General features: G+C 39.0%; 2 protein-coding genes across 2 annotated transcripts in view; one reads left to right on the top strand and one right to left on the bottom strand.

The window, feature by feature from the left end:
• Positions 1–14,231, top strand: part of rin1b (Ras and Rab interactor 1b) — a 44,037-nt gene extending 29,806 nt beyond the window's left edge. Inside the window, exons 2-11 of the mRNA XM_056246444.1 lie at positions 2,530–2,655; positions 3,135–3,237; positions 4,190–4,262; positions 4,363–4,454; positions 5,413–5,783; positions 7,093–7,594; positions 9,627–9,932; positions 10,014–10,145; positions 12,001–12,167; positions 13,296–14,231. Of these exons, the coding sequence (XP_056102419.1) occupies positions 2,530–2,655; positions 3,135–3,237; positions 4,190–4,262; positions 4,363–4,454; positions 5,413–5,783; positions 7,093–7,594; positions 9,627–9,932; positions 10,014–10,145; positions 12,001–12,167; positions 13,296–13,613 (2,190 nt within the window). The 3' untranslated portion in view covers positions 13,614–14,231. The remainder of the gene's footprint in view (positions 1–2,529; positions 2,656–3,134; positions 3,238–4,189; positions 4,263–4,362; positions 4,455–5,412; positions 5,784–7,092; positions 7,595–9,626; positions 9,933–10,013; positions 10,146–12,000; positions 12,168–13,295) is intronic.
• A 4,508-nt stretch (positions 14,232–18,739) lies between these two features.
• Positions 18,740–27,395, bottom strand: zgc:101810 (uncharacterized protein LOC493612 homolog). Its single transcript, XM_056246449.1, has 8 exons — positions 27,263–27,395; positions 26,575–26,685; positions 25,084–25,372; positions 23,935–24,071; positions 23,114–23,263; positions 21,966–22,111; positions 20,166–20,298; positions 18,740–18,992 (listed from the first exon to the last, which is right to left on the bottom strand). The coding sequence occupies exons 1-8, from the start codon at positions 27,308–27,310 to the stop codon at positions 18,822–18,824; spliced, it is 1,185 nt and encodes a 394-aa protein (XP_056102424.1). The 5' UTR covers positions 27,311–27,395; the 3' UTR covers positions 18,740–18,821.
• Positions 27,396–27,733: the final 338 nt, after the last annotated feature.

Below are 27,733 nucleotides of genomic sequence, written 5' to 3'. Positions count from 1 at the left end.
AAAGAGCCCTGATTGTGCCGGAGAGCTCTCTGACACCTCTAGAGAGGGAAAGGGCACGAGAACCAGGAATTAAAAAACATCCTCTCTACTTTGCCAACAGTTCCTCGCCTTTTTAAGCGCAGTCTGCCTCGTGTGTGTGTGTGTGCGCGTGTTTCGGGTGAGTAGGTGTCCGTGGATGAGTGGGACTGCCTGGTAGGACGTGTAGGCATCTGTTGCCATGACAACCATCTGCTGTTATGCATAAGCATCCTCTCGGGCTGCCCACACAGTGTCATCGCAGCGAGAGCGAGCGAGCGTTTGAAGCAGTGACTGCTGCACGGTTCATTGTCTGCGCGTTTCATGTAGGCCCAGACAGAATCTGCAAAGATTTCCAAAGATTCTGTGTGCTGGTTTTGGGATTTGAACAGGGTAAAACATGTTGGAGAGAACTGTAGGTAACTGAAAGCAGTATCACAAGTATTTAATAAATATTGGGAACAGTTTAGAATAAATTTAGAGATGCACCCAGGGCTTGACAGTCACTTTTTTTGGCCACTCTGGTTAGCGGTTTTCAAAAGTTACTAGCCACCAAGCATTTTCACTAGCCACAATTTTGACATCGATACCATTGGGGAAAAACTGCCATATAGATATTTTTAATATTATCTCATAATAGGGCTGTCACTTTACGTTCGAAAATCGATTGCACAATCGATCGGACCAACCAACACAAGTTTCGAAAACGAAAATAGGGAATCGATTTTAACGGCCTTTTTTCTTTTTTACCAAAAATTTGTTTTAGGTGGATTGATCATTACAGTACATGAACATGTCTTTTCTGTTAACCAAATGCTTTTTAATATTTGCTATTACTTCAATGCAAGTGAACAAGCGCGCCGTTATTTGTTGCTTAGTGACGCGTGTGTTCAAGTAAGCCAGAAATGCGCAGATTCTGCGTAATACGCTGTATTTAATATATCATGAGCAGATCATAAGCCTAAATCCACGCAGATTTGTCTTACTCGAACTTCCACAGCAAAGCGAGTAAACATAGAAACACTCCAGATTGGCTCGTGATTTGACAGCGTTTCCCGCCAATGTTCATTTTTACCCGCATTTGGCGGGCCGAGGGAGTTAATCTCAATCCCTGAATGTTGCGCTCCTGTTTGTCATTGTGCACGAAACTTCACGCCAATAAATCATCAGAAATATTGCTGACTTGTGCGTCTCAAACGCCCTCTTTACGCTCGTCCTAATGCCTGTTAGGTGTCCGTGGATTTGCCTGTATTTGGTGTTGAAAATGGAAACTTCTTTAGACATGGAATATCGATTTTACAATCGATTCAATGAACACACATATCTCCAAAATCAAACAGGATTTTTGTCACAAAACTGACAGCCCTATCTCATAATTTGACAGTCGGTGTATTAGGCTTCTGTCACTTCAAGAACTAATGCACCGACTCAATATACTGTTACACGTGCGTTTTTTCTTTCTCAACTGTTTACGTTCTGTGGTAGATTTTCCCCTAAACTTAAAGCCACTACCTGAAGCGTCTCCAATCGACACCCAATACCTTTATACTCTAGCTCTTGCGTTTTCAGTTTCCTATACTCTAACTTACTTGCTTCCCTATCTGACTTGCTTCCTGCGCAGGAATAATCGACAAACAGACTTCAGCAAATGTCCTTTAAATGCTTTAATTACGGCCGGGAGATAGTTCTCGACATTTCCTCAGAGAACTTCCCCCAAGACGAAGAAAGGCCGGAGGATCTCAGTCAAAGTCCATTGGGAATCCCACCAGATACACAAATACCACAGTTTTTATAGAATAGGGGAATGGCAACAATGCCATGATGCATTACATAATTTCCCTACAATTTGATTGGTTCTTCTGTTACCAGGTAAAACAAACTCTGTTTCTGTGATTACTTCATGATCACAAGGTACATCTGTCTAGTTTCATTTCCCATATTTGTTATTTATACACTCACACACAACCATGAGTTTTCTCCAAAGGGGACACATATACATAAAAGCATAGGAATGTTGTTCCTGCAAGAAAAACAAATGTTAGTTGATTAATTAAAATATCCATCACAGTTCACTTAAAACATAACTGTGTTTACGTGAATACTCGCCAAGATCTGCATTTTGACATATTTTTTGTGTGTATTTGACTGTTTAAGTGCAATAAGCAGCTAAAGAGAACTCAGTTTAGTACTGAGAGGCGGCTTTATGTGAGCGTACTTTGAGTGTTTAACCACAAAATCTGCGGGAATGAGTAAAATTATGTCTAATATGCACAATCCCACGCTTAAACTCAAGCCCTGTAACCAACAAATATTCATCTGGAGAAAATGAAGCGAGTGAGTGAGGAGAGGCGGGTTTGTGTGTCACTCGCTAATGTTAACAAATGGAACCTTACTGTAAAGTCCTACCAATATATTTAATAAGCATCGAAATTTGCGAATGTCAGACTTTCTGTGAGCTCAGATTCCTTGTTGGCCTGGTTTTGTGTTTGCTGACCCCTGTCCTCTGCGTTATAGATGGACGCGTCTCTCCAGAGGAGTTTAAGTGTTTTGGATCGTCTTCTCCTCACACACTCCATATGGTTGCAGCTGTCAATCAACCCTGACTCCGCCCACCAAATCCTGCAGCGAGAGATAGTCGGGGTGAGAGAATCCCAACCGCCACTTGAAATCAAATCATCATGTTTTCCACTATTGCTCACAATATAAGTCATAATTATAGTTATCATGCAGTGATGTATCTCTGTATAACTATGCCTGCATAACAATGGCCAGTAAGACTGATGTAATTTACAGCTAATCAACCAATTACACTTCAAATAAACACAGAGGCAGTCTGTTGCATTACATTCATATGGATTTTACTTTATTGCATACATTTTAAGCGTTTTATAAATTTTGGCAATTTTCTTAGAGGAAGCACTTTTGAACAACTTTTTATTTTTATTTTGCAATCACCCCTCGCCACAATACAGTGTACTTGATTCTCTGACATATTCAACTTTATTGTTGTATATAATAATTTGACATATGTATAATATTATACAATTTCATTATATATTATAACATATCTATCTAATAAAGGGGTTAATGAACTCTGTATCTTCCATCTTTGTCCATAGACGTTTCTGGTGTGTAAGTGTAGCGCCTCCCACAGGAAGGTTCTGTGTGTGCGAGTGCAGGAGGGAGGTGTGTCACAGTATCCCATCCGCGAGGAAGACTCCAGTGAGTTTAACACGTCACACATACACACACTTTAGCTTAGTTTTTAGACTGAGCTAATGCTATTTTTTGTCCCCTTAAGCCTAACACATTAACCTTGAATCCCCACAACGTATGTTTGTTGTCATATTGTGTTAGTAAGCCAATTATGGTTACTATAGATTAATGCAAATCCTTAACAACTGGTATTTTTACATTGCAATATAAGATATTATTTAGTCTATTTTTGGTTCTTCATCCTTTTAGTCACCGGTATTATAGCAAAACTTGACATGGATTTTATATGGTAGCCTCCCAGCCTGTTTGTTCTAGTAATGTTTTCAGTAAATAAATAAAGTTTTATATTTGTTCCCAGAACATGTTCCTAAAAGGTAGGATAACATTCTCTAAAATCATTCTGACAATGTTTAGTGATGGAACATTATCCCCTAAATTCTTATGAAGGTTTAAGCGGGAAGTTTCCCAGCAGGCACTGGACATGGTTAACTCCACAAACATTACCTGCTTCACTTATTACTAACCAGTTTGACTTTATTTCTGTCAGACGTCTACAGAAGGTCTTATTGAGAGTTAACGGGTTTAGATGTTGATGATTGATTGAAAATGTTTCGTTTGAAGTCACCATTATGGTGATCAGTGTTTGCTTTAGTTGGGCTCTTGACCCTTGACTTTTTAACATGACCTTTTCTCTGGCTGTTGTAACTGTGTGTTTATAAAACAGTCTTTATGGTGAAAAAGACAAGAGAAAACGTGATCAACAAACAATGTTATCACTAAAGATATTGAAAACATTATTAGAACAAAACAATGTCTAACTGGCCTACTCCTAAATGAGACCAGCTCGCACAGTTTATTTAGTTAATGATTAATAAACAGCTAAGGCTGGGAAACCTGGTTTTATGTCTGGTAACATTTTTATATCTTAAATTCTTACATCTGCTTTGTCACCATTTAGCGTTTTCTCTAGAAAGTTCTGCCCTGAGCTTCCCTGATCTCTGCAGACTAGTGGCGTTTTACACGATTAGCAGGTACATCAAACCAACAAACATTATAGAATTCATGTACATTAAACAAGTGTTTTATCTATAATGTATTATAATTTATGCTAATTGTGTATGTGTTCAACAGAGATGTATTACCTTTCCCACTGGAGCTCCCAGAAGCAATTATACAGGCCACAACACACACCCAGCTGGAAAGCATTTCGCATCTGGGCTTAGGCAAGAATACTTGTTTTTCACAACCATTTCCACCCCCTTACTGACCCTTCAAACTAAACTAGCCTTTTTGCTGCTGTACCTTTAACAGTTATATGTAAACACCCACTTAGTATCCTTAACTCCCTCTTATATTCAATGCTTATACCAACCTGCAGGTTTGCGGTTTTGTCCACTTTAGTATTTAATTGTCCTTTCCTTCAAATACAGCCCCTTTACAAAGTTAGCACATCATTGTGACTGGATCACAAAATTAGTTAGCACTGAAATGTGCTGCTAAAACTCAGGGATATTGTTGAACTGTTTCCCACCAACATCTGCCAGCCACCACCAGCGTTTTGATAATTTTCACAAAAATGTCATGTCCCCTAGAATCTGAACATGCAATATATCAAAAGAAAGAACAGAGAATAAAAGAGCCTCTGCTAAAAAAAAACTTTGAACAAAAAGCTGAGAAACTCGTGTGTTTTTTCCCCAAAGACTAAAACTTGCATAAACAATTTGTCTGTTTTGATTCTGTACTCATTCAGAGGATGCGTAATCAATATCCCCCAACCCCCCCATTGAAAATTTCATCAATGGCGTGGAAGTGTTGTCTCATAAATGATGGAAAAATCCATCAATGGAGGACAAAGAGTTGAAACAAACGTCAGCCACTTATTTATTGGTGCTGGAAATAAGAGTGACAGACTGCCCCAACATCATACTCTTATTGGCTAAGCAAAATCAGCTAGCATGCCAAATAGCATCCTTATCAAACCATAACTGGCCAGGCCAAGTTTCACCAAATAGATGTTGTTTCAGGAAGTTGCATGTTATGTTTTCATTTTACATTGAAAGCTTTAATTTCAATAGATCTAAAAGCCATGACTACTCTAAAATGCTCAGCTCTAAAAGGTTCATGTGCAATTGTGTTTTCCATTTCATTTTCACTCTTTGCAACCTTCCATGGCTCTTTCAGAGTTCTGGAGCTCTCAGACGTCCCCTGGCCTTCCTAACGGTCCCCCTCCGCCCTCAGCGCCCCACCGGACATCCAGATTGATCAGCCCATGTTTTGTCAATCCCCTGTTCCTTCAGCCTCCCCAACCCAGCCGAACCGCCTCACACAAACGCCACCGCTTCAAACGCAGCCTCAGGGTCCGTGTGTCCAATGAAACCTCTCTCAGCCTGTCAGGTGGAGAATCGGACCTAACCCAGGGGGAGACACATGAGCAAATTGCCAACCGGGGCGGACCGAGACGGACAGGAGGATTGAGCGTGCTCAGGAGGACTCCGGCACTCACTCCCACTTCAGTAGAGGAGGACGAACAGATGTTGGGACAGATACCACCCGTAAGTATGTGGACCCTTGGCTGACTGAGTTTTTTTTTTCAAGTAGGGCATTCTCCTGAACCAACATACTTGCTGGTCCCTGGAAAACATTAGGATTAGGTTTTGGCTAAAGGTGGAGATTAGGACAGGCGTGTCCAATCCTGCTCCTGGAAGGGAATTTAGCTCCAATAAACCTGCCTGGAAGTTTTAGTGCTCCTTGTTTAGGTGTGTCTAATTAGGGTTAGAGCTAAACTCTGCTAGAAGGTGGACCTCCAGAAACAGGATTGGACACAGCTGGATTGGGATCTCTAAACAACATAATCAATTTAAGATTTCCCTCTGACTTTAGGTCTTGTTAATGGTTGAAGTTGAGGTTGAGCTTAGGGTTAGGACTATGTTAGCTTGACAGAAAAGTTGGCACATTTAATTGGCTAAATCATAGTCACCATACCCATGTGACTTTCCATGCTTTTTGATAGTAGGACACATTTCTGGATCAGTGTTCTTGTTCGTACTGGACCAATCATCCAATTAGATTTTAGGTATATGTAAGAGGTTATGCAAGAGGTGTTCAATCCTGCTCCTGGAGGGCTTCATTCCTGCAGTATTTAGCGCTAGACCTGAACCACTCAGGATCTTCAAGGTCTTCAGGATCACTAGAAACTTTCAGACAAGTGTGTTAGAGCTAAACTCTGCAGGAAAGTGGCCCTCCAGGAGCTGGATTGGACACACATTGGTTAGGCTTTGGGGTGGGATATGGCAGGGGTAACCGATCATGCTCCTGGAGGGCTACTTTTCTGCAGACTTTATTTCTAGCTGTTCATTTTCAAGTAGTCCTGAACACCTTGATTAGCTGGTTCAGGTGTGTTTGATTAGGGTTTGAGTTAGACTACAGGATGGTAGCCCTCCTGGAGCACCCGTTGGCTTATGGGGTCGAACCAAATTCTTATCAACCCCTCATTTCCCTCCCAGGTTAAGGCTAGGTAATAGTTATAGGCATATGGGAAGGGTTATGAGTGTCTTCGATGTACAATAACATTTCAGGGCCAACAAAAAATGGAACAGGAGCACATCCTACTTGGCTAAATCATGGTCTCTACGCAACTGTGCTGAAGATAGCGCGGGTGGAGAGAGGTCAGCACAAATATAACCTTTACTAGTTAACTGCCTCCTACATCCAATATAATGATATTCCACATACTGTGCCTACACTGCACTGTGGTTCTGGAAGGTCGTGATCGTGATGCCTGTTTGAAAATAGTAGTGCTATGTTCTAAAATTAACATTGTTTTTTTTACCTTACCCCCTTCCACATCATGTGGTTCTCTAGAGTAACTCCTTACCCCAAAGAGACAACGCTGAACTCAACAAAGACACTGACGATGGTGAGGTGTGTCTCGCTTTGGAAAGAACCCGAGCTCCTTCCCTTGCTGAACTGGACAGCAATAGTTCTTTCAGCAGCCTGGAGGAGGAGGAAGCCCAGGACTTTGCCCACCAATGGCCGCCTGCGGCACGTGGGACCCGTTTCCCCTCAGCGAACCCGACCTCGACTCTACGCCGCATGACCGCTGCCTTTGTATGCGTGTTTGCTCCTGAGCGCCGAGTTGCCCGATTGGTGGACGAACTCTCCCATGAAAAACGCTCCACGTTTGGGTCATTGGTGCAGGACTTCTTAGAGAAACAGAGGCAGGAGATGGAGGCCTCAACGTATAGTTCTGCTGTGGAGCTGCTTCAGGGCTTGAGGATATTTCTGTCCCAAGCCAAAAATCTCCTTCTTGAAGCAGGAGAAATAGAACCTCCAATTGAGACACTGGTGCCTGAGAACGAGAAAGGTAAGAAGGCAACACTCGAACAATGACACATTGCTGATACAGTAGTTCCTGTAGCTCAAACAGTAGAGCAGACACTAGCAACGCCAAGGTTATTAAGTTCAGTGTATGAACTTATAAAGTGTATATCTTGCATCCAGTGTAAATCAAACCTCCAAACTTTTGGCCTCCAGCACAGCAGCCACTAGGCCACAACACCCCCACTTTTAACCAGTAATATAGAAGTAAATATTAATGAAAATAGACCTTTTTTATTCTTGTTGAAAAAAATGTTACTGGTAGTTACACAAGTTGGCACCACAATGCTAAGGTTTTGTGAGTGGTTGGCAGAACATTGCTAGGATGCCCTGGGTGGTTCGTGGATGATTGCCCTAAGTCTCTATGGCTGCATTTACAACAATTTTTTTTCCTCCCAGATCCGATAAAACCCACGAACGTGAATCAGATACGTGCATCTGCCATGTAAGCGGACAGACCCTGTAAATGCGAGTCGTATGTCATTGAAAAAGCGATGGTGACGAATGACGCCAACTCAGGTGGACACCAACCGTGATCACATGAATCTTTTCAATGGCACAATGGAGGATAAAGACTCCACCCAATGTTTTGCTCCCCTTTAAAGATGGTGCGGAAAGCAAAAGCTTGTATTATTTCATCTGCATCCATTGTAAATCGTGCTGTTTTTTACTTCCTTATCGGCCTTTTCCGGGTCAGTACGTCTACCTTGGGTTGATTCGCCAAGTTTATAGTGTAAATGCATGGGTCACTTTTAAAAGAAGATGTAATCGTGTTATATATAGTCAACAAATCAGAATTTGGCATTAAGACCTGCAGTGTCTTTTCATTTGACTCGGGTCCTTCTTTTAATAAATGTAGGAAGTCTGATTTTGCAAAACATAATTCAGGTCTTGTTTACAGTTCAAACAGGGCTGTTAAGTTACACAAGAGTTTAATACGACAGGATACACTAGGAGTTAGTTTAAACCCTTAGTTTGAGCAATATTAACTGTGATGCTTGACTTGGCAAACACCAATAAGGATTTTACAGGAAGTAAATGACGCAACACTATGGATTGCATCACTGAATCCAATCAGTTGGTTTTAAAAACTGTAAAACCTTTGGAGTGGATAAAAGATGTGATTGGTTTCCTAGAATCCTTTGATATATTGAATTTCTGGAAAATAGTTTTTATGTTTGAATTGCACTGTTACAGTACATACAGCTTTTATTAACACAGATGTAATGCAGTTTTGCTGTAAAAGTATAACTCACGTTCTCTGATGCACTTGTAAAGATTTATATATTACCAAATATGTTCCTTAAAAAATACGTTCACGTGTATGCAGTACGGCATTGGTTAAGACACAAGTGTAAGTTACCGTAGATCTATTTTATACTGCAGAACAATCACGGACACTCAAATAAAAACATCCAATCTTTCATAACCCTGCATAGCTGGGATTATGAGCTGATTATGAGATATCTCCCCCAAATCAAAGCAAGAAATCCGGCCACATCCCTGGGGATGGATGCTGTTTCAGATGTTGGTGGAGGCATTCGCGTTTTCCACTTTGCATTTATCATTAGCACATTGCACATTCCCACGCATACTTTAGGAAGCGTGTGGAGAGAGAGAGCAGAGATAGAAGGAGGGATGGGGAGGTGATTTTGCACAGTGCACAGATTTTCCTGTTTTGCTATAATGTATCTGGCTCTTTCTTCTACTGTACAAACATTAATTTTCCATTGAACAGAGCTTGTTTATTTTCGCCAAGCTGCTCAGTGGCTGCATGTTCACTTCCACAGACACACTTTGTGTGGAAAACATTTAAAATCACTAACCTTGCCTATAAAAAGTTACATCACAAACCAATATTTCAAATCCGGGGCAGTTAAGCCCATATAAAGCCAGTAAACACTGTAAATTGCACAATGACACCAGAAAGAGCCTGAAATAACCATTCACAGGGATGATTTAGAAATATAATTTCAGATTTTAAAGTGCACTTTCCTTTCCTGTCATGTGACCCTCAGATCTAGCCCTGGAAAAGGCTCTGTTTGGCTGCGTGTTGAAGCCGTTGAAGATTCAGCTGCACCAGACGCTCGTATCTCTCCACACTCAGGACGGCTCTTTACGGAGGATCACGGACAGCTTGCTGGCCTACCAGGAGGGGGCGCTGGAGCGCCTGGCTGTGCGAGTGGGAGTCCTGGACGTTCGTGGTATAGACCGAGCGAAGGCAAAGCTCACGCTGATGCAGCGCAGCCATTCGCCCATTGACAAGGTGTTGCTTTTGCTGCAGGTGTGCAAGAGTGTGTACAAGGCTATGGAGACGCAACCAGGTGAGAAAAGATTTAGAAACTGGTTTGTCATTAGGTATAGGGCAAAGTTAAAGTTAAGACTTTTCCTCATTTCCTCTGCAGATCAGGAAGTGGGGTCTGAGGATTTCCTACCGGCACTGTCCTACGTGCTTGTTCAATGTAATGTCCCACAACTGCTGCTGGAGACGGAGTACATGATGGAGCTGCTTGAGCCGGCATGGCTGACCGGAGAGGGTAAAGGAGAATTCACCTCAACAACAAAAACACACAGACTCTGTTTAAAGAGGACCTATTTTGCTTTTTTACACGTTCGTCTTTCTTTAGTGTGTAATGTTGCTGTTTGAGCATGAAAAAGTTACAAAGCACAAAGTCCCTCTAGCGGGAGTTATTCTCTACATCAGTGTCACTGTTTCAACTCCCTGAAATGCCTCCATTGTAGTCTTGAGTTTTCTTCCGGAAACGAACATGTGACAATATTCATAATTTAAATAATTAATTAGCAAAATAAAGGGGTGGGGCCTGGTTGAGTAAGTTTGTAGTGTGTTGAAACTCGTGGTGTGTGGAAAGAGGCGGGGCATTTCCCAAACACTCTCAATGCACTTGACCAATCACAACACACTGGTCCAGCTGACCAATCAGAGCACACTGGTCCAGCCGCCCAATCAGAGCATACTGGTCCAGCCGCCCAATCAGAGCACACTGGTCCAGCCGCCCAATCAGAGCATACTGGTCCAGCCGCCCAATCAGAGCACACTGGTCCAGCCGACCAATCAGAGCACACTGGTCCAGCCGCCCAATCAGAGCATACTGGTCCAGCCGCCCAATCAGAGCACACTGGTCCAGCCGCCCAATCAGAGCATACTGGTCCAGCCGCCCAATCAGAGCACACTGGTCCAGCCGACCAATCAGAGCACACTGGTCCAGCCGCCCAATCAGAGCACACTGGTCCAGCCGCCCAATCAGAGCATACTGGTCCAGCCGCCCAATCAGAGCACACTGGTCCAGCCGACCAATCAGAGCACACTGGTCCAGCCGCCCAATCAGAGCACACTGGTCCAGCCGCCCAATCACAACACACTGGTCCAGCCGCCCAATCAGAGCACACTGGTCCAGCCGCCCAATCAGAGCACACTGATCCAGCCGCCCAATCAGAGCACACTGGTCCAGCCGACCAATCAGAGCACACTAGTCTAGTGACAGGAACTAAACAGAGCGTTACTGACAGACTGGGAAAAGAGGTGCTGCAACAATATCAAATATAGAGTGTTTTTTGAACATTTAAGTATTAAAAAACCTCTTCTAGTAGAGTCCAAAAACAACATCAAGAGTTTGTAAAAGGCCATAATATGGCCTCTTTTAAAACTCTAGTTACTTTTAAAGTGAAGGTTGTGTCAAAAACTAGGTGGCACATTTATGCTACTGTGTACGATAACTTGTAATATAACAGGTATCAAATGTATCCTTCACAGATATGAGAATCGCAGACAAGACTGGGAGGAAAATGCATATGCTATTATAAATGACAAATATTGTATTCATTTGTAAATCAAAAAGGTTTAATTGAAAAATAAACCTTTAGCCAAAAAACTTTAATCTTGATTTTTAGCAATAATACACGAATCTTGCGAGACGGTCTACCATGAGCTCTGAGCCACAAGTGTGTGTGATTTCCACTTCATTTATCATTTATCTTCATTAACTTCAGCAGCCAAATTCCCTGTGAAGAACTACACTACCTGAACAGAGTAACAGCAATCAGAAGTTGCTGTTACCATGGAAACCCAGCAACGACCACACATTCGCATGAAGTTTTATGAATTATGTAATCGAGTTGATCTACCTACACTCTAAATCTATTTATATACAGATTTATGCATATATTATAGATTTGCCACGTTATTTTGTCACATTATAATACAAAAGTAAATTGTTTTGGATGTTTTATATATATGTATAATATATATATCATGTATAGCATCATTCTTAATGGTTTATGAGTAATTTAAGTACATTGTCTTTTTGCAGGCGGGATGTACAGGGTGTTTGTATGTCCCCAAACTGAGCAGTTTTCATGGTTGTTTGTTTGTAGGTGGATACTATTTGACGAGCGTGTATGCCAGCCTATGCCTGATCCAGAACAAGCCTGGGACCACGCCCACCTGCACTCTGACCAATGAGGCTCAAGAGTACTTGCGGGAGTGGAGCAGGAGGCGGGGCCAAGAAGCCAAGACCCAGAAGGACAGTCAGCAGAAACAGGTTGAAAACAACATGCAAACACACACAGATCGTGTTACTGTGAATATGTATGTATATAATACACAATCCATTTTATATTTAGTCATTTATTTTTGTGGATATTTCTTCTGTGCAGGCTTATTTCACTATTTATTTGATTATCAGGAAACAACTTTTATAGGGACAGTACATCCAAAACAATTGTATAGTGATATAATGTGACAAATTTGTGATTTTAACAGACTATTCAGCAGGGAATAATGTAATTTTATCGGAGGTTTGGCTGGATTGTGAAGGGCTAAAACATGTCAAGTTACATATTATAAATTAATATATTTTTCTGCTTGTTTACATTATTAGAAACAATAAGAAATTTAAATATTTTATTAAAAAAATTTTTTTGAATGGTATGCACAGATTTATCTTCTATCATCTGTCTGCTTATCTATCTATCTATCTATCTATCTATCTATCTATCTATCTATCTATCTATCTATCTATCTATCTATCTATCCATCCATCCATCCATCCGCCTGTCCATCTATCTATCTATCTATCTATCTATCTATCTATCTATCTATCTATCTATCTATCTATCTATCTATCTATCTATCCATCCATCCATCCATCCATCCATCCATCCATCCATCCATCCATCCATCCATCCATCCATCCATCCGCCTGTCCATCCATCCATCCATCCATCCATCCATCCATCCATCCGCCTGTCCATCCATCCATCTATCTATCTATCTATCTATCTATCTATCTATCTATCTATCTATCTATCTATCTATCTATCTATCTAGTATCCATCCATCCGTCCATCCGTCCGTCCGTCCGTCCAACTATCCGTCTATCCGTCTGTCTGTCTGTCTATCTATCCATCTATCCATCTATCTATCTATCTGCCTGTCCGTCCATCCATCCATCCAACTATCCGTCTATCCGTCTGTCTGTCTGCCTGTCTATCTATCTATCTGTCTATCTGTCTGTCTGTCTATCTATCTGCCTGTTCATCCATCTATCTATCCATCCATCCATCCATCCATCTATCTATCTGCCTGTCCATCCATCCATCTAAATCAAGTTATTGTTTATTTAATTAAATCTAATCCACCCCTAACTGCGTTCCCCGTGTGTGTGCAGAGGTTCATCCGTGTGCTGTTCCAGGGTGAGAGTCGCAGTGCAGTGCGGACTCTCCTCTGGAAGGCGGGCGAAAGCGTCGACGCTCTGACCCAATCCTGCGCGGGTGTGTTCGGCGTGAGCGAGCCGCAGCACTACTGTCTGTTCTGGAGGAGTGACGGGGAGATGTGTCCTCTCCCGGCCCACGTTCAGCCCCATCAGCTGGGCTCGCAGGAGGGAGCGTCCCTGTCCTTCCTGCGCTGCGATCACGACTTCAGCAAGATGCGCAGACTCACCCGAGGGGGCGCTGTGGACCTGGGAGAGTCCGTGTGTGAGGAGTGAGGAGAAGCAGGTGCACAATATGACTTTGTCACAATCGTGGCTAGAGGTTTTATGGATGTCACACAGTATTTGAATGCGGTATATGTGTTCAGTTCTATGGATGATGGTGATTATTTTTGTTTGTGTTGGGTGTAAACAGAAAGCACAATAGCATTAAGAAGGAGATACTTGGTAATAATGCAAAAAGCAATATCTGCCAAACAGGAGATCTGGAAACGCTGAGATTCAGCTGTCACTTTTTGATTGGCTTGCAGAGGTGTGTATTGCAGAGTAATACCAAAGTGTTGAACATAATACAAAAAAACCTAATAAAAATATATATGTTTAAACAATCATATGTACACATGCTCTGAGTATCGACACTGTATCTACACTGGATGTGTTGCATTAAATCGCTCCTGTTATAATCACTGGAGCCGTTTGCACTGGAAGTGTGTCGCGACGCACCTTCTGTTTTTGACACATTACTGCAGCCACTTTATTTCTTTCGTTCATCTGATTTTTTAAAATATATATATATATATAAATATCGTATTTGAATTGGTTGCTGTTCATTTTATTTAATTTTACACTAGGATCCAAAAGTAGTGCTCGACTGATGATGATTTTTTTGATGGCCGATGCGGGGTGACTGATGGCCGAAGCCGATAATAATAATAATAAAGTATTAGACAGAACTGTTAAACCGAGACCGTAATCTAATGAAGAAGGAAATGGGAGTTCTGTGGCGTTCGTGGCGCTGTCAAAATAAAAGTCCCGCTTTCCGACACATCGGCCAAACAGAGAATCGTATTGGCCGATGCCGACGATTAAAAAAATGTATGTTTGTGTATATTATATACACACACATATATATATATATTATGTAAGGTTATGATGTAAAAAAAATAATCCATTTTCTAAGCCACTAATCAGCAAAATGAGCACATTTGTGCATGTGAAGCGCCATAAAGCTCTATTACAACTTAAATTGTGCTTGATAACATGCAAAACTTCATTGTAATGCTGATTAATATATTTTTAATAAAGTAAAATAGGCAAATATCATCTATGTAAATATATATTAGTACATTTTACAGCAGTGAATTTCTGTTGTATACACTACTGTTCAAAAACACAGTAAAAACATTAATAAAAATGTCTTATTTTTATTAATTTTGAAAACAGTAAAAAAAAAGAAAAAAATTTGAGTTAACAGCTAATGATACATTTTTTTCAGGATTCTTTGATGAATAGAAAGTTCAAAAAAGCATTTATTTATAATATAATTTTTTTTAACATTATAAATGTCTTTACTGTCACTTTTGATCAATTTAATGCATCCTTGCTGAATAGAAGTATTAATTTCTTTTTCAAAAAATCGTACCGACCCCCGAACCTTTGAACGCTAGTGTATATTTAATAAACAAAAAAATTTAACAAAATGCAAATATACTGTAGCTTATTTGGTTATGAGCCGATGTGCAGCTTTGACATTTCCAGTGTAGACAACAGACGCGCTTCCGGTGTAAACACAGTGTAAGTATGGAGTGTGAAGGTTTGAGTATATAGTGAGTTTTGCGGTAACACTGCTGTACTACAGTCTGCTTCTGGTACTCTTATGAGTTTTACTTGAACTGCACTGGCTATTTTGTTAGCTGAACATTAACTGAATGAACATCGTGGATCATTGAATCACCACTGGCCTGATATTTGTGTTTATTTGATTTATTCCTTATAATATCCTTCAGAAAGCAGACTATTTCAGTGTTTGAAGAATGTAGTGAACATGTGCCATCATGATCATTTGTGAATACTTCATGTAAATAGACTCCAAAGAAACAAGCTGTGTTTGGCTGAAGTGTATCACGTCACGCTCGCTGAATGCACAGCTCTGCTTTCTCCTCACGGTGGGCAGATAAACACATAAACACTGTCAGGATCTGAATTATGCCTGCCCACAATTCAACTCATACTGGAAAGCAAATTTTGTTAAGTCGGAAGGAATTTCCCTCTTGGTTTGAAGAGAGGAGGCTGATTCTCAAAATGGCCATCAAGTGTCAAGCTTCAGTATTTCATTGACAGGTTTTAGTTTTAAGCCAGAGTCATCAGCAGGAAACGCTGCCATTTGTGGCCGATAGATTCAGGATTTTGTTTTATTAAAGTGCCCGTATTATGCTTTTCTGGATATAGCTGTTTGTGAATGTAAAAGTTCTGAATGTAAAAAGATCAAAGTGATCGATAAATTGAGTTATTTTCTCTAAAAGAAAAAACTGATTCTGACGTGTCTGAAACGAATCGTAATTTCTTACTTCCTGTTTGTAAAAAAAAATTGCATAATACTATGCAATAAATGCAATATGCACGGTAAAACGCCGCCATAGTTTACTGTTCATTTCACTGTGTATCAAGTGCTGAGGAAGATCTGCTGTAAGAGGTCAACCAATCACAACGCACTGAGCCGTCTGACCAATCAAAGCAGAGGAAGCTCTCGAAAGGCGGGGTTTAGAGAGTGTCTGAAGCGGTTTGATCAAAGATTCAGTCTGTGAGAAAGTGGTGATAATGCAATATATATTATGGGAATTATTTGTGTTTTTTGACCTTGGATCTATATAGGAGACTCCAAAACAAAATATATAAATACCAATATATTGACCATAAATAGGGGGTTAAACCACTGCCAATTACTGTTCGTATCAGAAGTGTATCAATCCCAATCCCACAAATTGTGCTGTTAAACACGATTATTTTAAAACTTAAGTTGAAATAATATGGCTTTGGCGTATCAAACGCGATGTGTTAACAGCCTCGTAGCTCACAGTAGGGGTTTTAAGGTTTATAAGTTAAAAATCTGTTTCCTTATGGAGAAAATTAATGCGTTTTTACTTCCAGAACGCGACTGTTGCACTGTTAATGGCCGCTTGGTGTCCGACACACGCTGTAAGCTGTCAATCAATCACAACAGATCGGACCAATCAGAGCAGAGGAAGCTCACGAAAGGCGGGGTTTAGACACTGAATCTTCAATCGAAGCGTTTCAGACGCTGCTGATGCTACACTGACTGTATATTACGAGAAAATGATTGTAGAAGTCTAAATCTTTAAAATAGCATAATGGGGGCACTTTAAACTATTACCCCAATGTAAAATATGTACAAATAAGTACAAATATTATTAATTGTTACAAACTGTAACCGTAAAAGGCTTCATTAATTGGGACATGTTACACTGAGTATCTATACTTTTAAGTTGAATAGATAATATAGATAATTCTGGTACATTTTGGTAGTATCACTAACTTTGTGTGCCTTACAACATCAAAATTATATATAGTCACAGGTTTATTCAGGTTTAAACATCAGTGCACAAGTGTCTGATGTTTAATTGATACTAATGAATAATTAAATAAAGTAATTTTAATAGGTTCCTGTGGTAAAAACATCACATGGCAGCGTTTCCTGCGAATGTCCCGCCAAACGACTGTTCCATCAAATGCTATTTCACTTTGACTCTGAATGTGACATTGAAATATTTCCTTTCTACAGTGAATTGTATAACTATAAATGTAATGCTTATTCTACATGGGGCTCTGATTATGACTTCCGTTGAGTTTTGATGCTTTTTATTGCTGGATCAGTTGAACTCTTGACCGATGCATGCGTTCGTTTGTGATGCGCTTCATTGTGATGCATGGATGAACAATATGCTTCATATGACATCACGCTCAGATTAATTTCTCTGAATGTTTGCTGCCTAGAGAACGGTGCTGTACGCTTGTTCACTGACATGCAGAATTAAACTCCTATATGAATGCTATCTGTCTCTCTGGAGCTGTTAGTTGGCGATTATGGATTATTGTTTTGGTGTTTTGCGGTTCAACACACTCGCATCGACCTGAACATTAGTAAGTGTGTAGTCCTCTAGATGGCAGCAGCAACTTAGTAATCAAGTGTAATGTTGATTTGAGGCTCTTTTCTTGCTTTGGATCAACAGTTAAATTTAATAAATAGAAATATTCATTCTCAACACATGATTTTTATTCAGTTTTAAAATCTGTAAAAATAGGCCAAGTCAAATATCTTGATTTCTATAGTTTCAATTTGCAATTTTTGTCATATATATTTGTATTTGTGTGTGCAGATGATGCGTTTCAAAGTTTATACATGGAGGACAAACTTGCTTTGTATAAAAGTCCCCAGAATTTAGTTTTTTATAGGGCTGTCAAACGATTAATCGCGATTAATCGCATCCAAAATAATAGTTTGTGTTTACATAATATATGTGTGTGTACGGTGTATAATTATTTTTAATACATAAATACCCACATGCATGTGTATTTAAGAAATATTTGCATGTATATACTGTATCTAGACTGAATGTAGCCTATATATAATGTATATTTTATATAAATATAAACATTTTATATATAAATAACATATAAATATATACATGTGTGCATTTATATACAAAATAATTATACACAGTACACACACATATATTATGTAAACACAACACTTTTATTTTGGATGCGATTAATCGTGATTAATCGTTTTACAGCCCTAATTTTTTACTAAACTTCCTGGGAAACTTGTTCAGAGGGATAAATAGTTCATAAATAGCGAAGATGAGACGTATTCAAACTTATTTCAAATAATAGATATGATATCAAGTCTATAGTATGTCATCTTAGTATCTATTTCCATTTAGATAGCTTGTTAAAGTCACCATGAAATCAAAATGGACAATACTTATTTTTTTATTGCAGTATATTATGATATAATACGATTTATCTCTTCTCTGATGACGAAGGCGGGGCAACCTGTCAATCACATGAGATCCACCAATAGCAAACCACACCCATCCAATCAAATCCCCCCCCAGACAAAATCAAGCCCCGCCTACATTTGTTCTTGTTTGTTAAGCGTTTTCACTCGGATATACGTCACAATAGGGAAGAAAAGACCATCGCAACTCGGTTTCATGTCGACTTTAGTTACTTGTATGTACTTTGGGGGCTAAATTGCTGGAATAAACGTCACTAAACGTCTCCAAACCTATAATAAGCCTTTATAAACGCATCAGACGTCTATGATATGTCCTTATTTAGTGTTTGAGTCTTTTTTAGGATTAGATGTAGTAATTAAAATGTTTTTGTTTTTTTTATAATAGCAATAGATATGAATGGGAACATGCATGAAGAGGTTAGAGTGACTGGTTTTGGTGCCGACGCTCATCCCAGCACCGCTCCCAGTTTGTCCAGCACCTTTAGGCCTTTCTCCTCATACTCGGCTCGCGACAGCCAGAAAGACTCTTTATCTTTCATGATGTTGGCCAGCACTGCACCACCCATGAACACCATGTGTTTGCGGCGCGGAGGGTCTTCGATGCGGATTTTAAATTTCTGTGGTAAAAGAGAGAAAACAGCAAGAAAGAAAAAGTCATTTAAAACTAATTCACAAGCTGCATTTCTGACATGTAGCCTATCTGTTTTGAATACACAATATTTAAAGGTTACTTTATGTGTGCCAGTTTCTTTACATGTTAGCACCAGCACTCTTGCTTTTCAAAGGCCGTTGTGATGAAAACGGGTCGCCTGGGGCCTCATGTAGCGATGTTTTATACACAAAAATTAGTTTTGGAAAAGTGCCTTTTTTCCAGAGGTCAAACAATCATGGATTTTGGATTCTGATTATTAGGGCGTGGTTAAAAAAAAAAGGGGAAAAAAAGTAATCAGTCAATAGTTTTCACATACTGTATATTGAATTATATGAATCTTATATCACGATAAAAGTCATTTTATTTTACAAGATAAATTTACTTGCATGTGATTTTAAGACTTTTCAGCGAATTCTTGAATTAAGTTTTATTATTTATTTTATTTCAGTATTATTTATATACTATTATAGTATTTATTAATATTTTGAATAACCTTTTATTTTAATATTTATTTTCAGGTTTTTTTGTAATTTTGTTATTGTGCTTTTATTATGTATTATGCTTTTTAGTATCATTTTATTGGTATTTGTTTTCTTTTAAACATCTATAGTTTTATTTTAAGGTTTAAATAAAAACCTTATTTATTTAATAAATTATTTATATTATTATATTATTTATATTACATATTTTATTTATTAATTTAAAACTTGTTTATTTAAGTTTCGGTAATCTAAGTAATTATATTTCTATCTATGAACATTTATTTCAGTTAGTTTCCAAAGCAATATTTTCTTTTAGGTTTTTTGTTGAAGTTGAAGTTTTCCATCTAATATTTATATTTGATTTGAGCTTTATTTACATGACCAAAAATGTCTTAATTGTAATAGTTTTAGTTAACAATAACAAAAACTGTACAGCACTGGCAATTACTTTTTTCTTGTTTTTAGCACAAATCAAGCAAATTTGAGTTTCATGCTTAAAACAAGCGCAAATAATAGAAATAAGCTGCTAACTTTAAACATGAAGTCTTAATATTTCACATATGTTTGATTCTCGTGTGAATGTATCTTGTTTTAAGATGTTTTTGCAGGGAGAAAGAGATCCTAGCATAGGAGTTAGCATTAGCGTCAGGGCTTACAGAGAGTTTGTCAGTGTCTCCCTTCAGCACTCTCTCCAGATACAGCTGCTTGATCTCTCGCTCCAGACGGGACGGCAGCCCCGGGTACATGGTGGTTCCTCCGGACAAGACGATGTGCTTGTAGAAGTCCGACCTGCAGGTGGACAGTGAGACATGAAGCTCACAGACACCCTTGAAGGAACAGTTCAGCTGGAAACCAATTTCATTTCTATCAGAAACAACTGTAGGTGACCTCAGAAGAAATGACTTCAACCTGGAATATTCCTGTAATAAAAGCATCGCTGTGCTGAGCAAAGTCTCTTCAGAAGCTCTTGCACAGCAACAAAAATATAATATATATTGTTTTTGTCTTATTTTCCAGTACAAGTATCGAAATATTCTTAACTTCCCGAGTGTTGGTCAAAAAATGACTTAATATTTCGTTTCTTTTTTTTTTAAATGAAATGATTGTACTTTATTTTAGTCTGATAATGTTTTTTATTTAATATTTAGTATTTTTTAGGAGATTTTATGGTATTAAATTATATTTATGCTGTATTTATAATCCATTTATTCACTTTTTTGAGCATTGACCTGAAAATTAAATTTCCAGCTTAAACAGTCATAAATCTTGAATTCTTTGGAGCACAGACTGAAGTTTGGTCTCTTTTTAAAGAAGACACGTGGCAGATTATTAATAGCTGAAGTGAAAAAAACGTTTAAAAAAACTGAACTTGAAAAAAAAAGTTATTGTTATGAAAAATGCACAAAAATACCATTTTCAATTTTTATATTAAATATTAATTTTCCAAAACACGTTTTACTCTAAAACTGTGAGAAAATCAAACCAATAAATCTAAACAAGTTGCGGTCCAAATTTGAGGTTGGTATCTCAAAACATGAGCTTTCAGTGAGAATTTGTTTGGCTGCAGTACCAAACGTGTCCAATAGGGGAAATTCCCTCCCATTCATTAATAACCACGAACAATACAAGCGTGACTAATTTTTCAGGACCTTTTTTGTGTGTGTGTGTGTGCGTGTTCACATAGCAAGCGCCAAAACCTGTACCAAGTTTCACACCAATTTGATTAAGTAAAAAAAAAAAAACCAAACGTAAAATTTTTCGGTCAAAAAGCCGATGGTTAATCAAGGTACATTTACTTTTTACACCAAACCACGGACACAGAACGCGCATTTCAAAGTAGAATTTCAGGCTGTAAATGAACTTAGCATGTTTCTCAAATATCTGCAAACACATTAGGCCTATGGTATTCTTATGTTTTAGTCAAGTAAATGTATATTGAATTAAGAATGTTTTGCGATATTTGTACTGGAAAACAAGACGAAAACACCAAGTACAGATTTTTCTTTCTTCAGTGTAGATGGAAATGTATGGAAGCTTGTTTCCAGCACGGAATAAAAGTTTAAAAGATAATTGCAAATTTTGTCGCAATTCTTTTTTTCAGAATTGTGAGATATTAATTTGCAGTAGCGAGATTTAAAGTCCAATTCTGTGAGGAAAAAAGACTGACGTTTCTTCTCACAATTTCGAGTTTATATCTCGCAATTCTGACTTTATAACTAGCAGCTACGAGTTTATAGCGCACAATTCTGATGTAAACTCTTAATTGTGAGAAAAAAAAGATTTTTTTTACATTTTTTTTGTTCTGTGGCAGAAACAAGCTTCCTTAAAAATGTCTCCTAACTTGTTAGTTGAAAAACATTTGCAGAACAAATCTGCCCAGTTACTGGCTATAAGATTTGCTCAGAGCTCAGGCAATAAACGTCTCCTAATTGACTCTAGTGTTGAATTGTTCTGACCTGAGGTCGATGTCCGCCGCCTGGATGGTGTTGAAGACCAGCTCGGCCACTCCGACTCCCTCCACGTTAATGAGATGAGGCTGGAAAAGAGCCTCCGCTGCTCCGAACCTCTCGCCTCCCACCATTATCATCCGTCCATCTGGTAACTGCGGGCGGGAAAGGTCAGTAAAATCTTTTATATGCTGTGAGGAAGGCAGTCAAGTTTTAAGTCCACATCCTCACCCTAGTTTTTTTTTTTTGTTGTTGCTCTATAATCTGTTAAAGTCCCAAACATTTTATCTCTTAAAACTAATCTTTTATCACCAAAATGATATATTGACAAGTTTTTTCCTTAAAAAAAAATTCTAAATGCCTTAAAATAACTAGAATGTAACTCGACACCCTTTCCTCATTTAGTATGCGCGGTTCAATGAATATGCAAATGAGCCTGGCCACTCGTTGGCGATCACACGTTGATCTGATTGGTTACAAGGTAGTAAACAAGGCTTCGTTAACTCATAACCGGTTCGAAGGTTTCGACATTTTAATGGTTCGACTATATGGTTTTTATCTGATCTCTGATCAGTTTTATATAAAGTTTTAGACTTTTGTAATGAGGAATGACACATTGTGTGATAAAAAAGAAGAGTAGAGTTGATCGTCTTTTATTGGCCTGACTAACCACGCCCTTTATAAAACACACAAAAAACACAAATAATACAGACACTTCATGTTTAATGGTATTTGATGATTTGTATATTCCATTTGATAGCTTAATCTTTCAAGAAAACATTTGCGATTGGTTTGTAAAAGGTGTTTTTATGAGGCTGTTTTCCCTGCATTTACACAGTTTTGACCAGCAGGTGTCGCCGGCGTGCGGCGTTTCGAGCGCTTCGAACCAGTGAATCATTTTGCAAAGCAATCGGTTCAATTGATTCAGTGTTTCGAAAAGCTTCGTTTCTCCCATCACTAGAAGTGAGTGACATTGATTGACAATTGAAAAAATTAAATGCATATGCAATAAGAAAACGATTGTTTTGCCTCAAGACTTTTAAATGGAAACACACTATACCAAACTTTGCTCAGTTTTGTTCATGCAACCTGTCCATAGGTGTACTTTGTGTGTGACTTGTTTCCGGCTTCATTTTCCTGAGCTGTATGTGTATTACCGTGTAGGACTCCACCAGGACGGTGGTCTCATTGGCCAGCTTCTGTTCCTGCTCGATGTTGTATCCGACAAAACACAGTTTCTCCTTCATCATCCGCACCGTCTCGAAGTCTGCCGTGTGGTTGAAGACGTAGCCTCGCATAAGCAAAAGCTGAATAAACAGAATATCAGCATTTCAACAATTCTAGATGACTCTTTTTGGTCATTTCTTTTTAACCAGACCACAACTGATAATTGCTAACACTTGCTCTTGATTGATCTTTTTATTTATTTATAAATAATACAGTGATTCTATATCTAGATTTTGATCCATTTTAAGAAATGAGTCCAAAAAATAGACAGTTTAACAAAATTTCCAGGTTCAATAGAAGTTGAAATGGTTAGTTCACCCAAAAATGACAGTATCACAGTTTCCACAAAAATATGAACTGTTTTCAACACTGATATTAATCACAAATGTGTCAAATCAAATCATCATATCAGAATGATTTCTGAAGGATCATGTGACACACTGGAGTTATTGATCACAGGAATAGATTACATTTTACAATATATTCAAATTGACAACAGCTATTTAGAACTGTAATAATATTTCACAATATTATTGTTTTTACTTAAAATATATTTTGAAAAACACCGGTGTCCAAAATAACATTGAAAAATGGCCATACAATGAAAGTCAATGGGGTCCAAAGTATAAAAAAATCAAACAGGTTTCATGAGGGTGAAAAAATGATGTCGTTTTTAGAATGAACTAAGTGCTGAATCTGTAACATTGCTCATTCCTCAGTTTCCATGGTGATAGTAGAAGGAGAATGTCACCTTAATCAGATAGCGCGTGATGTCCCGTCCTGCGATGTCGAGCCGGCGCGTGAGGTGAGGCAGAGAGAAGCCCTCGTACACGGGACAGATGTGAGTCACACCGTCTCCTGAGTCGATCACCACACCGGTTAACAAACCTGCCGCGGGAACACAGCGCAAGTCAACCACACGTTCATCTTCAACACTCTGGGCCCTAATCTATCATACACCCGCGCAATGCAGCGTCAGGCAAGTGTTTCTTGCTAGTTTCAGCCCGACGCAGTTATCATTTTCATGTCCTGCGCCACGTTGTTTAAATAGCAAATGGATTTGCGCCCATCTGTTGGTGCTGGTCTGAAAACAAGGTGTGTGTGTTCAGGCGCATTGTTGGCGCGTTGCTATTTTGAGGCAACTGAAATAAACTGCGCCATTGAGCAACAAAAACCTGGTCTAAAGATAAAGATGGAGTATTTTTTGGTTATTTAAAGAGCGCGTAAGTAATGTGCGCCTATAGGCGGGTCCACAACACGCGCACACTCTGCTTATTACACACACACAGGGACGCGCAGTAGCACACAAACTAGCCAAATAGCCTATTACAAATAAAAGGATTACAATGTAAAATATTAAGATTGTGTACATAAAGATATGGTGGAATCCGGCTTGTCCCGTAGATGGTCTCCTCGCTCGCTTCAACCTCGCGCACGAGCAGATCCGTTTCCTCTCTGGAGAAGCGTTCAGCTTTTCCGCTTGCAAATTCCTCCATGTAAATAGCGAATCCGTCATGACGCGAGCACAACTGGCTTTTAAAGGGAATGGGAGATGAGACTCTGATTGTTTTTGTTGCACGTTACGCCCAAAACACACCCATTACTCACTAAGAGAATAGGGACAACACTTTTAGACCATGCGCCGGGAGCGCCGACCATTTTTCTCGCCCTAAGTGCACTTGCCCCATGCGCTTTAGACCATGCGCTTAGATCCTCAAAATAGGACCCTTAAAGTGTTTCACATATTGTTCAATAGCAAGACGAAAAAAAGTTGGACTGTATTAAGTGATGGTTTATATCTAGATTCCAATCGGATTTGCATAAAAATCGGATTTGGACTGACAGTCTGAACTAAGTGCGCTTATATGGTTAAAATAGGGCCCGTGACCCCGAGCGTTACCCTGAGCGTAGAGCGTCAGCACGGCCTGGATGGCGATGTAGATGCCGTGGAACTGGTAGGTCTCGAACATGACCTCTGCGATCTTCTGCCGGTTCTTCACCGGGTTCAGGGGCGGCTCCGTCAGCAGGACCTTGCTGTCGGGGGGGCTGATGTCGAGCCGCTGCGGGCCGAACGTGTGGTCCCACAGGTGCAGCATGTCCTCCCAGCTGCGCACCATCCCGTTCTCCATGGGGTACGAGATCTCCAGCATGGAGCGGCACTCGCTCGCCTCGTCGCCCACCATCAGGTCCTGAGAGGCAGAGGGGCGACTTCAGTGTTAAACAAGAACAAATTATATTAAAGTCCCTCTGAGGACAATCAGTTTATCCCTTAAAACTCATCTTTGATCACCAAAATGATTTTTTTTTGCGTTTCTTTCCTTGAAATGCCTTAAAATAGCTTGAATGTAACGCGACACCCTTTCCTCATTTAATATACGTGGTTCTATGAATATGCAAATGAGCCCCGCCTCCACTCACTCACTCAGCTCAGAGATCCACTCGTTGACGATCACACGTTGACCTGATTGGTTACAAGGTCGTGTGTGACGTCAGAAACACCAGCGATTTCACACCGTGTTTTTGAGACTGTCTTTGGTTCACTGCAGTTTTAAGGAGAAAATACTCAGCAATGCTGTCGACTTATGAATTTACACATGGTGTGTCTTAAAGCATATTAAAAACACCACATAGACACATAAATTCTATTAATTCTATATTCTGAGACTGAGTATATAGTTTCTGCAGCAAAAATAATGAATCTTACTTAGATCAAATTGTACAACTCTCAATAATCTTAAACTATTTTAAGTTTTATGTTATATATTTGGGAATTATAAATCTATATTAGAGTAGTGCATAAATGGCAGTGTTTATATTTTTATATGTAATATTATTTACTTATTGTAATTACATTATACTGTTATACATATATATATATATATATATATATATATACTATTAGATCATTTAGAGTAAGGAACTGAGGGATAGAAATAATTTAAATAATAATTTGAAAATATTAATAAATAAATGAGAGATGTTTTTACAGGTTTCTTGTTAAATGACAGTGTTTGTCAGTGTTATTTTCTAATTATTTATATACTATTATATTTTTATTCATATTTTTAATTTACCTTTATTTTATATTTTAAGTTTAGAATCAAATTTTTAGTTGAAGTTTCAGTTATTTTATGTGCTTTTCACATTTGTATTTTATGTTTGTCCTTTAGGTTTATATATAGTGTGTGTGTGTGTGTGTGTGTGTGTGTGTGCGCGCACGTGTGTGTGTTATTTCAGTTTTTGTCTTTTTTTTAACAAATTTATTTCAGCTAGTTAGTAACACAACATTTCATTTAATATTAAGTTTTTCATGTGTGAATACATACTGTGTGTGTGTGTGTGTGTATATACATACAGAACCGTTGTTTTTTGTTTTGACCGGATAACTCACCTTGATCTCTATATTCCCAACTTTTATATCTGACCGAATGATGGGACGTCCCACCAGGGCTGGGAAGATGTGGTCGGGGAAATTGGAGCCAGCGAAACCACACTTGACAAACTGCAGACAGTGTGTGAGAAGATGATGAGTGAGTAGTAAGAAAAGATCAAACTCGGCTCTGCTTTACATTTCAGGTTTATAAGGACGTATATATTTGATGACTGTATTATTTGAGATAAGCCCGTTTTGAAGAACTGCATCTTCCTCAACTCCCCCTCAACTTCCCTACTTTCATTTCAGGTCAGGAACCTTTACACTAAAGCACACCAGAGTTTAAAGCACTTCCTCATTTGTGGCCAATAACAGTGTATCTTTCGCCCTGCCACCTTTTAAGGTGAAGTGTTGTTCCTGGCCAGACGTGTTCAGACAGACTGAAGCAATGCAACAGGTCTTCGCACGAGCGCAAGTCAGGCATCCAGCGCCCGCAGACGCAAGTCTGCCAAATAAAGTCTCTCAGATCTCTTTTAACTTTAAGTTCAAATCGATTTAAACAGTTTTTGAATCAAAACAACTTCCCTTTATCATTCACTTAACCACAAATAGAGTTCTTTCATAAATGTTCAATCAGCAATTTTATATAGTACAGTTTTAGCCCTGTTATGAATGACGTTTCCAGAACACTTTGTGAATGTCTTACCCCAGTGCCATTGTCACACACGACCACTTTCCTCCCGTCGCTGTCCATGCCGCAGTGTTTCAGATGCTGTGCGCACACACACACACACACACATACACACACACACTCTCTCGGGCTGTTCTGCTGAAGTGAGGTCAGAAACAAAGGGGCCGGTTTCCCTGAGGAGGAACAGAGGGACTCCGCCTCGTTCACTGAGAGGAGAGCAATCCCAAAGCAAAAAAATGAGCTACACTACTAAAATATATCATTTAATGGAATAACTGTTCATTGGTGAACTGTATGTAAGTCACCTTATATCATACAGTTACATTTTAAAAGGCAATACATGCTATTTAAATAGCTGTAAAATATGGTGAAATGTGATGCATAAAAATAATTGTTTACCTTAAAATTGAGAATATGTATTTCATATTTAATAAAGCAATGCATATAATTTTGTAGTAAAATAAAAAGTGGAATTCCAAAGGCCAG

This window comes from Rhinichthys klamathensis, unplaced genomic scaffold (genome assembly GCF_029890125.1).
Source record: "Rhinichthys klamathensis goyatoka isolate OS25496 unplaced genomic scaffold, OSU_Roscu_1.1 h1tg000039l_1, whole genome shotgun sequence".
NCBI lineage: Eukaryota > Metazoa > Chordata > Actinopteri > Cypriniformes > Leuciscidae > Rhinichthys > Rhinichthys klamathensis.
The sequence above is the reverse complement of the archived record's forward strand: the minus strand, read 5'-3'. Positions and strand labels throughout refer to the sequence as shown.